Consider the following 13,794-nt stretch of genomic DNA (forward strand, 5'->3'; position numbering starts at 1 on the left):
CAAGTAGATCTAAATGTCAATAAATTCTGGCCTCCTCGGATAAATAACAAGAGAGAATTTGTAGTTTTTGCTGTTCGGGGAATCCTAAAGGTCAAAAGCAAATATTCATAATAGAGGCGATAGTTGTATGTGTGTGTGTGTGTGTATGCGTTTAAGTGTGTGGAGCACTGAAGAAGCGAACCACTGCTATCTGCTTGACATTTCTGTCAGTATCGTTATTTGAACTGCTGGGTAGCTCTGACAAATGCCACGGCTGTCACAGGCTCGATTTTAATTACACCTGACTGGGTTTTCCAGGAGCTCACAGATGAACTTAATTAGCTCACAAGCACTTGGGGTAGTTCTGCTATGAGTTGGCATAACTTACACAGCCTCTTCTGTGGCTTTTTATTGGCTTTTGAATGGTCTCGGTCTATTTAAACGAAGAAAATTAACAAATGAGCGCAAACAAAATGGACTGGAGGGACAACAGGAGTCTATTTCCCCAAAACAGTTTGTATGTTAATGTTTGGCTGGCACACAGACAGAGATTTTAAATGCCACAAACGACTGAAAACGACAGAATTAAATCAAAATACAAACTCAAGTCTCAATACAACAATGAAAAAAAAGTACTCCAAAGTACTACATTATTAAATAGAAAGGTAAAACAAACAAACAAAAACCCATTAAAGACCATTGTGTAAAATAAGTCTTGAACTGGTGATGTCTAGAAAAGTCTAAATCAGACCATTATTCCTGTGCCCCTGAATGCATTTTTGACCAAACAAACAGTGTGAAATGTCTGCAGCTTTGTAGAAACAAACTGAATGTGAACATGGTGACAAACGTCTGAGCACAGATCGTCACATAGTGAGATGCCGAAGATAAAAGCTGCATCTCTCTAAAGAAACGGGACAGAATGAAGCAGTCATTGGGAAACTTTGGAGCCTTCAATATGAAATTGCACCATTTTGCACAATGAGTCAACAAAGCTATTATACTTTCTGTTGTGAGATCATGTTGCTAAATCAGAGTGTGGCAAATAAATGATGCTGGAATAACGAAAGGACAGAATACTCATGGAAGAGAAAGCAAAACAAATGCCTTTTTATAATCCTTCTTCCTGGGAAACCTCCTGATATACATTCCTTCTTTTATAATTGAAAAAGTTCTGTTAAAATAGAAAACACACAGAACCTTCTTAAGCCTACATGGTATTGATGACACCTCAATTTCAGGTTTAGCACCCTGACAACTAAAGATAATACAGACACCAGAGTCCCAGTAGTACTTCCCTACATATGACAAGGCCAAGCTGATGATTAAGTGGTTGGTCCGATTTAATGAACACAAAGCCATCCAAGTGGAAGGACATTTTAATTGAAATCTCCTTCTGTTTAATAAGTTAAAACATTCAACGCGAGTCACTCCTCGAGAGGTATCGTAGACTGAATGAGTGCCGGGTGAAGGAGTAATTCTGTTTAATTTCACTGCTCTGATCTTTACTCCTCTGAGACTGCTGCGGATTTCTCTTATTTTTCTTTGCAGCGTTCATGTCTGTGAAGTGACACTGTTGTCTACCGCACCTCTCCAACTCCCTTCTTTATTCACCCTCCTCCGGCATTGTCACAGATGACTGTTAAAATAGAATGTTGCTGTTGCTCCGTTTCACCCACTTAACACCAACCATTTCACCGAAGTTGAATTTTAAGTGGGTCTGTTAGGTAACTGAGGTAAGTCAGCCCCGCCGAGTGGAGCATCGTCATCCTTTTCCGATCAGTTCTTTGTTCTGCCACTGCGTCGTTATCACAAGCTGCTGAAAGGCGAGGGCGGATGACAATGTATTTGCCTATGTCTGTGCGTGTATTCTTAAGTCTTTGTTACCAAAGTATCTCATGAACCACAGGATGGATTTTAATGAAACTTCCAGAAAGTAGGGATTGGATATTTCTCTACAAATGATTACCCTTTGTGGCCAACCCAATTCAAGATGGCCACCACAGCCAACTGACATTAGAAAACACAAAGATGGCTATATTTTTTTTTAACGTTTGGTGTGGTAATAGCTGGGAGTCATTCAAAACACATACTCCAAGTACTACCTATTCCTCAAAATTTTTGATTACCTGTTGGTGTCAACCCTGTTTGTCTGTTAGCAGAATAGCTTTGAACCACTGGATAGATTTTACTGAAAATTTTAGAAGTGATTAAAAAACTCTTCACACACTGATAGCAACACTGCAGGAGAAATGCTAGCACAGGGTTCCAGTATCCGTAGTTTCAGGTGCTGCACATCTCGTATCTTCACAGCATAGACAATTGCCTTCAGATGACCCCAAAGATAAAAGTCTAAGGAGGTCAGATCAGGAGACCTTAGGGGGGCATTCAACTGGCCCACGATTACCAATCTACTTTCCAGGAAGTGGAAGTGGAAGAAGAGGGTTGCATTTGCATTGACAATCCAACACAATGGGCAGCACTTTGAACACATTTTATAAGTGGCGAGAAACTTGTAAATAACTCATGAAAGAATAAAGTTACGTTAAAACCAGGCACACCATTGTTTTTCTTGTGAAATTCTCAATAAGTTTGATTTGTCACATGACCCTCTTCCCATTGAAAAAAAACAAAAGCTGGATCCAATATTGCCGACTTCAAAATGGCCGCCTTGGTCACCACCCATCTTGAAAAGTTTCCCCCTCCCATATATTAATGTGCCACAAACAGGAAATTAATATCACCAACCATTCCCATTTTATTAAGTTGTATCCATATAAATGGCCCACCCTAGACTTCTATATGGTTGAAGCCAATTCAATTCATGATGGCCGCCACAGCTAATTAACATAGACCTGTATAAAAATGGTTGTAATTGTCAAATTTACAGATATTGATCTAAAATGTGGTTGTAGCTGAAAGTCATTCACAGCACATATTCTCAGCAGCTGCACAAGATCTCATGATATTGCACGAGACTGCATATAATGTTATTTTCAGTGTTTGACTAAAAACTGTATTCATTCATTCAAGGAACTCTTTCAAAATACACTGAATTCTGGTCTTCTAAAAGAAGCAGACACATCAGTGCAACGTCATACCAAAAAAACAATAATTTATTTTCTTTTCTTTTGCAAAGATCACCTTATCACACATTTCACCTTGCTACAAATGCATCACATATGCATTACTCAAAACTCGACCATCGACATGAACTCAAAACATACAGGAAATTAGTTTAAATTTGAAATTTACAATGCTTCAGGTAAAAATGAGGCATTTTGAAGGAATACTGTACAAGATACTGAACTATAAAGACTTTAGGTAAAAGGCAAACCGTTGATTTCATCAGTTCTAAAGTGTTCTGAGTCCTGCTCAGTGGCAATCATCCAAACACCAGTTTTCTGTGACTGCAAACATAATTAAAAGCATCAGCGGAAAGTCTCTGAATGATGCCAAACAAAATAAAAATGAAAGGGAAATTATACGGTTCATGAATAAGGCAGAATAAACCCTCTCTGTGGCACCTAGTTATACAGACGATTCATTGGATGTGTGTGAAAACAGGTTGCTCCATCAATGCGTCATTCAGGTTTGGCTTTTAAGGCAATGATGAGTCAAGGAGATTAAATACTTCTGTAAAAAAATACCAGCGTGTAAAAGCTACAGGCAGCTCTATCTATTCTGAGTATGTAGAAAAACAAATCAATAGTAAAAGACAACAAACTGCATATAAAATGTTTTCTCAATCCTGCAGGTTAATGTAGAGCTGTCAGTTTGATCTCTCGAACATCAGAAAAAGTAGACGTCTGGAAAAAAAAGGGATTTGAAACCAACTTTCAAAGGAAAGTAAAGGAAATAAAAAAGAATAAATATAAATGAATAGTGTTGGTTTGTGTTGTTGTTCTCAGTTGGACTTTGACACATTTCCTGATCAAATGCAGCTGATGATTTCTTTTGTGTGTTGAAGTATTTTGATGTTGGTGAAGTTAGTGCAGACAAAAAGGAACCCACAGACTAAACAATTCCAATATAGGTCGACGTACAATATGCATGATGATGTTTTGTTTTCTTGTAAGTGTTTAAAACTTATGTAAAACGAAATAGTCTCCTGGGTTTTGTAAAGTAGCTGTCACAACTCTGCACACTGAATGAATGAACAGCTAAAATTAATTTTTTTTTTTTAGTTCCCATTCTGTTGTAAAGAAAATCTAGATAACTGATTTCTAAATCCTACAAGGTTTTTTTTATTTTTCTCATGAAAGAATAAAAGGGGGTCACAGCACAAATGTTCTGTTTTCCAAATATTCATCTCTTGTTCAGATATTTCGCCAATTTTATTTCAACTGCGGCAAATCATAAATCTAAACATAAAACTGAAACAGTGGCAAAGGGAGCGTTACTTTTGGATTCAATTTTTTAGGTCATGTAACTTGTGCTCAAAACTACAAAGCAAGTTCAACTTACCCAGGGTTTTCTTTAAGAGATCTGGCTTAACGAATACTAAAAATAAAGATTCCTGCTCAGTGAGACAACAAAGCCCATTATCAGCTCGGTAAGTCAACCCAAAACTTCTGACTGCACGTTCACGTAAAACAGGCAGAGCTGAGAACCAAAGAAAGAAACCTAAAAAAACAGAATTATGAACAACTCATTAAGCTTACCAATATTGCTGCCACATCAATGAAGCCCGGGTTGATCTAACCCAAAGGCCACTATTTTATTTTTATTACTGTGCTGCTGGTGTTGCCTTTTATTGAGACATGAAAGTTTGAACTTTATTCTGTTTTTAATACTCTTGTTCCAGTTAAACTCGTGATTTTAATGAGTCTTTCTTAAACATTTTATGAGATCTCTGTGGAACTGAACATGAACGTACAGACAGGCAGTTTGGTGAACACGAAGCACCTTACGCTCAGACGCTCTCCTTTTTATGGTCAGACTGCAGGAAATGTTTTATAGTTACGAGGTATTTATCTTGAAAAAAAGTTCCAGATTTTAAGACAGTTTTTAGGAACAAACTTTAGATTTATCACCTACTGTTTAGTGTAACGCAAGTATTCGGTTTTGCTTCAGTCTCTGTCATGAAGATGTAAGACCAGGGAGAGAGAACAAAAAACTCTTCCCGTTATGCACCAGTGGATTTTTTCTTTTCTTTTTTTCCCCCATTTTTTTTTAATGACATTGATTGGTTGAGAAGCAATGTGTCACTCTGGAGCAGGTTAGGTTTTCAGCACAAGTTCCTGCAATAACACCCATCCATCCATTTTGTTTAACCTTTTTTTTTTCTTTCCGATTCATGGGGCAGCTGGTGCTGATCTCCAGCAGTCACTGTGCGAGAGGTAGGGGACACCCTGGACAGGTTGTGAGTACATCACAGCAGCAGTAGTATACCCAGGTAACAAGTGAATTAGCATTTTGGCACTAAAAATCCTAAACCTGACGTTACTTTGCTAAGCCACTAATACTGCTTTGTAGTAAAGGGCAAAGAGGACCTGAATGCAAATAAGTGTGCAGAGACAGGAGTGCAAAGATGAAACCACTCTTCAATGATGAATCAAACAAAAGGACACATAAAAAAAACAAAAACAGAAAGAGGTCAACTGAGGCAAACTACAACACAGGCCTGGAACTAAGACAACATAAAGAACTCCCAACTAAAACATGGAAAACGGGCTACAAATACGTGTGTAAGTGCTGAGAGGTGTGCTGCTTTAAAAGTAAGGATCAGGTGTGGCAAACAAGGGAAAAGACACTACAAAACAGGAAGTAAAGTCAACAACAGAACAGCAGTGATAAACAAAATGTAACCTTAAACCAAGAAAACTAGAAACTGTGGTACATTGTAGGTTTTGTTGAGCTGCTTTGGATTCAACCCACAGTTCAAAGATGCTAACCGTGGTGGTAACAACCTGAGCATGCATGGCTGTTTTTCTATATATCCTTTGCACTACAGTTAAATGACAACCTGTCCAGGGTGTAGCCAGGTCCCCACCTGAACTGCATTAAACAGGTTTGCAAATAATAAAAAATGCTGAATTTGTTTCTTTGAAAAATGAAGACTTTGAAGTTAACAGCATTCTTACTTAAAACTGTTCATGACAAATCATTTTTTTGATTGAAAACATTTGTCTAATAGTTTTACAGAGTTCACCATTCTAAAAAACCCCTCCTCTGCCTGTGACTGTTCTAGCTGAAACAATACAATGTTGTGGTACGTCTTCTGAAAAGTAATGTACTGTATAAGGCTGCGTTAACTTGTACATTTGTTGCTAGATATTTATTAGTTGCATCTAATAGGTAAGGTAAAGTAAAACTGATTTTAAAAAAATCTATATCTTTTTAAAATTTGGCTTTGGAGTTTGTTGACATAAGAAATGAATCATTGTACTGCAGTCTGGCTGGCTGTTTATTCAAAAAGTATTATGTTAAGATTATTCCTACCTTCCATTGTGGAAAAAAAAATATACAAAGTGCCATGATTGAAAATGCAAGATATGTGTGCCTTTTAAAATGTAGGTTTTTACCCTAATTTAATTTTAAAACAAAACAAAAGCAATCAAAAACGTATGATATATGATGATTATGATAGCTAGTTAAACTCAACTTGTTGGATATTGTTTCAGCTGCTTCACATACTCACACAGGAATGTCATAAATTTTAGTTTGTAAAGCAGGTTTAGAACGTGTTAAATTCATACGAAAAACAAAATCAATTTTAAATGATAAAAGAAAAATAATAAGATTCCCAAAAGGTAAGAAAAGAAAGATGGGTTTCCACTTGTTTCCCATCACTAAAAACAAAAATACACAAAGAGAGAGAGAAAAAAAAAACTCAGTTTCTCATACAGTTGGCTTGACTTATAATTTCAACATAAATATGAAAATAGAATTGAAAAGATAAACAATGTTCAGAGTGAAAAACTAAAATAATTGTATTTTCGTACTTTCTTAGAAAAGTTTTTGTTCTCCAAAGAGTGATGTGAAAAAAACAACTTTGAAAAACATCACAAAATGTCATGATGCCACAGATAAAATCTTTAAGAAAATGCTGTTTTTTTTTTCCTTTTGAATTAGAAAGTGTGAAAAGTATGTCTACTGTCCTTTTAAAAACGCCACATTTAACGAGGCGAGTATATCATACCACATGGGGTAGTTCGTGTGTATGTTGTTTTATACAGTAGTGACTGAAAGGAAGGCATTGTGCACCTTTGCTCCCTCAGGGGCTTTAGTACCATGAGTCATCAGCTCCTGAATTGTCATCCAGTTATCCAATATCTTCTTATTGCGTTTCTTTAACATCTTCTTGTGGCTGAGCTCTATGATGCTGACTTCCTTGCGGCCCTCGCTGCTGCTTTGAGGGTTCTCCTTCAAACTCTCCAGCCGACTGCGCTGCATGAACTCTCGCCTCCTCTTCTGTTCTTTTGCCCTGACCAGGTGCTGTTTCCTCTCCTCTTTACTCCAGTATCTCCCCATCTTCATTTCGCTCATTGCGTCATCATCCGTGGTCATTCCCCCACTTCGCTCCTCTTTAATCTTTAAGGCACGCTCCCTCAGGATCTTATCTCTCACGGGCCTCTTGGTGATGTAGCGGGTGCCGTCGCTGCGGATCTTAACCTTCCACTCCATCTTGGGCTCATTAATGGGTCTCTGGGGCTCTTTGCAGACACTTAGCAGGCTGAGCTGGCTCTGAGCGTACTCCACAGCTGAGCGCTGCTGGATCAGTTGCATGTAGCTTTGATAGTGGCGGGCATGAGCTGGGATGTTGACCTGCCTCTGCTGGGAACTGTGGGAAGGAGAGAAGTAAGGAATCCGGGAAGTGCATTGCTTTAATTTGCCCTTGCTGTCCTGCTCAGCCTGAGGAGTTTGTTCTGTTTCGGAAGGATTGCTGTGGTCAGGGCTGCTGCCTTTGCCTGGGACTGGGGCACGGCAGGCCGGGATGGGGCTTGGGCTCAGAGAGTGACCCGCAGCAAGACCGCTGCAGAGGTTCCTCTGGTTGGTGAGACTCACCACTCTCTGGAGTGAGTGCTCTGGGGAGCGGTCCATTGCCAAAGGGGTGCTCCGTGAACTCTCTGCAGTGTTATAGGCACTGGAACTGTCCTTGTCAGATTTCTCCAGCCTCTCATTAATGTCTACCAGCTTACCTTTTGTGGACTCTCCATGGTTGGGGCTTTGATTTTTGACCGAGGGAGCAGAACGTCCAGTTAAAGGAGACTGCTGACCCTTCCGAAGCTTATGGGCTTGCATGATGTTTTGACACTCGAGCTCGATGCTTCGCAGCTCTTCGTTGAGCATTCGTAGCTCATGCTGTATGTCGCTCTGCTCCCCCATGTTACACTCGATGGTGCTGCGGCGGCTGTAGAACAGGTCGTACTCGCCGCTGTTTCGTATCTGACACTTTAGCTCCAAGAGCTGCTGGAAACGATCACCCTCGGTCTCATCATTGTCCTCATCCTGTTTGTCCTCCAGCCGAGTGGTACTAGTGCTACAGTGTGTGTCCTGACTGTCCCTCAGGCACCGAGAAAGACGTCTCTGGATTTTGGCCAAGACATTATGGTCTGAGCTTTCCATTCTGTCTTTTAGACTTCGCACGCTGTCCTTATAGTAAGGAAGAGTTGAACAGGTGGGCCTGTCATCTTCTTCTCTCTGAAATGAATTAAAAATAATATTACTCATCATTGTAATAAAAATAATAATAATCACACTAACTGATTTACACATTTAATTGCAAATAACTCCAAAAAAGTTTGTAATACCACAGGCTAAAGATGTCTTTTGAATCATTTTGATCTTGGGCCCTGAAGTGGAACTGCAATTAAATGTGACAGGATTTTGATTTTAAAAAATTGTAAATAGTTTTGAAAAGTAGGAATCGCATGCGTTCTTTCATCAGTGTAAAGTTCTAAAGTCAGTGTTTGTGATAGGTATGCGTTTCAGAACATGGCACGGTTCATTATAGGTTACAGATTTTTGAACAACATATATAGTTAACCAGATGGCATCATTTAAGAGAAGGTAATGCATTTTTCAAAACTTAAAAAAATATTTTTCTAAAATACAGGGCTTCATTCTGCATGTATTGCAATAGGGCTCCTTAGTAAACTAATCAGATGCTAAATTTATCTGCCTCTTGCCCAATAATGTTCTAGAGAGACTTTGAACTATTGAGCAGCATTAACTAGAAATTACTGTGAAACCTTTCACTTTTGAAATGACAGGAAACATTTGGAGGAGCAGCTTTTCTGTTTCAACATCATGCTTTTTCATAGAATAAATAGAGCAATTTGGTAATTGATTTAATGTTATCTGACAGACAGAAACAAACAAAATGAAATGTTATCAGTGTCTTCTAACTTCATTGTGTTGGGAAAATATAGACCAAATGAGATTTTAAGGCCAGCTGCACTCAAAATAAGTCAGAAAAGCATGTTGGCCATTGTGTTACAAGCCCCTTCTTACATCTGTAATTGTCTTTTCTTTCTGCCACATCTTTGAAGTTCTATTCATATGGAGTTTTTGTGGTATGCTCTAATAGCAGCAAAAGAGAATTTCAGATTATGATTTGCAATGTTTGGAATTAAAATAGTTCAATCATCTTCTGTCATAAACGTTCATCCACATATTCTTTTATCCTAATTCACAGGAGAAAGCTTGTATGCACTCAGCATTGCATAAAAGTCATAAGTGTTTATGCCATCTCTTGTATGAGCAAAAGTTTATGCTGACCACAGCTATGCAACTAAAACTGGCAATTATTAGTCTATTTTTCACCATCTTTTCTTCACTTTTTAGAGTTGCTTTATTTCATTAAACAAACTGCAGAAAGACCGTACCTGCTGCTTCTCCTGCTCCTCTTGTAAGGCAGCTAATTCCATCTCCTCTCTCTGCTGCTCCTCCAGCATTTCCATCTTCAGCTGCTCCAGGAACTCACTATGCTCATCGTCCAGCCAGGCCTCTTCCAGCTGGGAATGGCAAAAAATAAATAAATAAATAAGGAAAGCATATGGAAAAGGGGGAGAATGGGGCGAAAAAAGGGGGAAAGTGTTATTTTTCACAGCTCAGATCTTGTGACAACACAATGTCTCAAAACAAATAGTTGGTTTTTCCAAATGGATGCACAAATGGGATTTCCTGAATAAATTCTCTGCTTGGTTTTAAAATGAGAAACTGCAAGTGTTGGATAGACAGCTCCTCTGTTTGTGACCAACAAAACTGTCAATCTTTAAGTCAAACCAATCCAGTTTAACAGCCATAAAATCACCACTTTTGACCTTTTTCCTTTTGCCCATCCATCAGTCTGTTTGATATGAACCAAATGGCATCTATATCTGATGACTTCACATTTACTACTATAAGACCCATTTAATTACAAAGAGCCTACTACTGCTTCCTGCTCATCTGCACTGCGGCAGAGTCCTTCCACTTCCTCGTCATTGGCCTCAGGCTTGAACTCACTCCACATTAGCATGCCATTAGCTTTTATGGCTTACCACTGGAAGTCAATTACAGTGGTGCAACATAAAAATAAAACATGATGAGGTGTTTCAGTGGTGTTTTCCACCGGGAGAGGTTGTGTACTCAGTGGGAGGGGAGTGGTCAGCCACCCAAGAAAGCTGAAGGTTTCCACTGAGCAAAAATTCTGCTTAATACCAAACCTTCAGGACTAATTATCAACTGCTGCTGAAGGCAGGCGATAATGTTTCTGACCGTGACTGTGTACTTGTCTGCATGTTAGCAAAATTTCTCATAAATCACTGGGCAGATTTAAAAAAAACAAAACAAAAGTCAGTGAGAAATCACTTGCTGCCCCAGCTAACTGACCTTAGCCAACATAAAAATGAATTTAACACTAAAATTATTTCAACATAACCTGATCTTACAGGCCCTGTCCCGGGTGTACCCCACCTCTCGCACAGTGATGGCTGGAGATAGACACCAGCTCTCCATGACCGGAAAGAAGAAGCAGGTAAAGAAAATGGACTGATGGAAGATCTTACAGTTTTTTGTAACTCTGGCATTAAAGGCAGAGGACGATATGCATTCCTTTAAGGACTGCTAGGCCTTCTCTGTATAAAGTGTTGGTCTTTTAATCAGTTTAAAGCTTGATGTACGAGTGTGGTGGTTTCATTTTTAACCTGCATCTCGGGTCTTGCAACCAGCAGTATAATGTTCCTGCAGTCATCACTGGACAGTGCAGCCATTGCTTCTTCTCTGTCTTGTACATCTTGGCCATTAATCTGAAAAAACAACAATAAAAGGCATGTTTACCACACAAAATATTAAAGCAATAGTCTGGATCTTTTAAAATGTTGGTTCTGTGGAAAACTTACGAACAACAAATATATTACCCGTTAGAGAAATTGAGTTTAATTTTGACCATAATGACAAGCTAATGACTAGTCGGCTTGGGGCAGACAGCCCCAAAGTACAAAAACAAACAAAACAAAACAAAAAAAACAGGTTCATGCCAATGCTATTTTATAAACATACACTTTACTGTCAATTTTGCATTGTACTGTGCATGTAATTATAATTTTTTTATACTTATTGCAAGTTCAAATGGTGGAAGCAAAAGCCAGCTGTAGCACTACCAGAGCAGCCTGGGGCATGTCTGGTAGGATTATTATAACATATCAGCTAAAATAATAATGTATTGTGAAGAAGACAGTGGTGTAAAACATTAAAACATAAAATTTGCATGAATGGCTGTGAAAGTTTTTAGACTGGAGTTGCTTTAAGATGACAGCAATCCACTTTTATTTTGACTAGGTTTTAGCTCTTTAATCAGGTAAGAATTAAACTATTTCTCCAAACTGAGGCCATTTAAAGGCTTATCTACCACAGGTAAGATATTGATTGTACATAACTTTTTCACTGAGCCTCACCTCAAAGGATCTGAATTATACCTTTAAGTCAAGCACAGGTACGAAACACACAAACACACTTGCTCTTGTGAATAACAAAGTATCACAATTAAAACACTACTGCACATTAATGCCATCCTTTTCGGAAGAAACTGTAAACACTCAATGCTTCTCCATAATTTGAACCGGGTTCCAGGCAGTTATTATGAATGAGGTGGCAGATGGAGCCGTGGTGTTCACCAAAGTATCCACAGTGTACATGCATCTAGTTGCACAATTAACCAGCCACTGACAGGTGGCTTCCATCTTTCTGCCTGTAGAATAATGGCCCTGTCATGGGTGGATAATGGGGCCGAAGCACTGGTCTGCCTCGCACATACAGTACGCGCACACGCCTGGTCCTGGTTCAAGTCAGCCGCACCACTCATGGTATATTCAATTAGGCAATTAGACCAGTCTCCACTCCACACATCTACTCTAATATCTGCTGAAGTAATAACAGCTATTTGCTTCTTATATGCTTGAAGTTGCCACCATCGCCAGAGACTGAAAAACACTATAATTAGCTGTCAATGTTGCTGTATCTGGTAAAAATGTGAATTTAAATTAATATAGTTAAATACGTGTATGATATAGGATTGTTTGTAGCTTTGTAGGAAATACACATGTAGCAAAGGGTAAAAGTAAACTTATTAATGAAGTCCTGACAATAAATCTAGAGGTCGTTACTTCTTTATTTTTAAAACAATCACCCACCCTGGAATCCTCAGATGGAGCATCATCCAGCCATAAGGCTTGACAAATCCTGCTCTCTGCTCTCAGCTGAAGATGAAGTCAGAGACTAATAGCAGTCACAGCCTATGAGCTATTGCACGGGAGGCAGTGAGCTGCGGCGTAGCGCCATCCTGAAGCAGAACTCTTAAAAAACCCCTGTTGGTGCTGAGTCGGTAACTAAAACAGCCAGGGGGGCATTTCTTCCCCCTTAACAGCCACAGCGGGGGCATGTTCCCCCAATAATGTGCTGCCATTAAAAATAAATGTGCTCTCATACTGGAGGAAAATGGGTGAATTCAACAAGATAAAGAACAGGGGTGTTTTAAACCAAAGGCCAGCGTGTGTGTTACTGCACCTGTAAAATGCGATCCCCCTCTCGGATGCGTCCATCTCTGGCAGCAATGCTGTTTGGACAGACCTGTTGAAGTAAAATGCACAAAATGATGAATCTGAAAATGCTTTTGATTTGTAATAATAAACATTTTGTTTAAGTAAGAGCCATCAGCTAGACATGTTTAGATGGTTAGTGGCCAACAGATCATCACAGATGATCCCAAAAGCTGTCCGTCATGCCTGTTTTACTTTCAGCAAGTTGATTTAGCACAGTCACGTGCATGAATCATCTCCAGCCTGTAAGTTAACCCCGGCACATGTTGCACCTGCTCTTCCTGTGACTAATGCTAGTCAACAAGAGGGCAGGACACGTTTTCATTTCCCAATCAGCTGGTGTTTGAGGCCATTTGTTTCACTTTCTCTTCACAGACTAGAACTCTGAAGTCACTAAGGTACAGACATACTCCACCTTCATGATAGTTTACTACCACACCGAGCAACACTCATTAAACTGGAGCAAGGTCCCTGTACAGGAATGGGTTAAAGACAGGAAAGAGTAGAGGATGCTCTGTGTATATGTTCTGCAGCTGAGAGACGAGTTTTCAATGGTTATTCCATTATCTGTTCAAGGCACTGGCTGCGCCAGGGGGGCGCTAGGGGGTGCTATAGCTCCCCCTGGAAAAGTCATAGCACCCCCGTAGCACCCCCAAGCAAAGGCATAACCGGGGTATGTGTGGGACATGTCCCCCACTTCCCTTATGTATGTCCTATATCCCCCGCACTTTTTCCAGCCGTTGCAATTGTTTAATTCGTTGTTAACATGTGGGGATGTGTTTTTCCGAGC

At 39.5% G+C, this 13,794-nt stretch overlaps 1 protein-coding gene across 1 annotated transcript in view; it reads right to left on the minus strand.

Moving 5' to 3' along the window:
• Positions 1–3,074: 3,074 nt before the first annotated feature.
• LOC108229908 (PDZ domain-containing RING finger protein 4-like) overlaps positions 3,075–13,794 on the minus strand; it is a 63,371-nt gene continuing 52,651 nt past the window's right edge. Inside the window, exons 5-8 of the mRNA XM_017405628.3 lie at positions 12,973–13,035; positions 11,115–11,216; positions 9,813–9,941; positions 3,075–8,625 (exon numbers count right to left, since the gene is read on the minus strand). Coding sequence (XP_017261117.1) covers positions 7,153–8,625; positions 9,813–9,941; positions 11,115–11,216; positions 12,973–13,035 — 1,767 coding nt within the window. The 3' untranslated portion in view covers positions 3,075–7,152. The remainder of the gene's footprint in view (positions 8,626–9,812; positions 9,942–11,114; positions 11,217–12,972; positions 13,036–13,794) is intronic.

Source organism: Kryptolebias marmoratus, linkage group LG11, assembly GCF_001649575.2.
Source record: "Kryptolebias marmoratus isolate JLee-2015 linkage group LG11, ASM164957v2, whole genome shotgun sequence".
Lineage (NCBI taxonomy): Eukaryota > Metazoa > Chordata > Actinopteri > Cyprinodontiformes > Rivulidae > Kryptolebias > Kryptolebias marmoratus.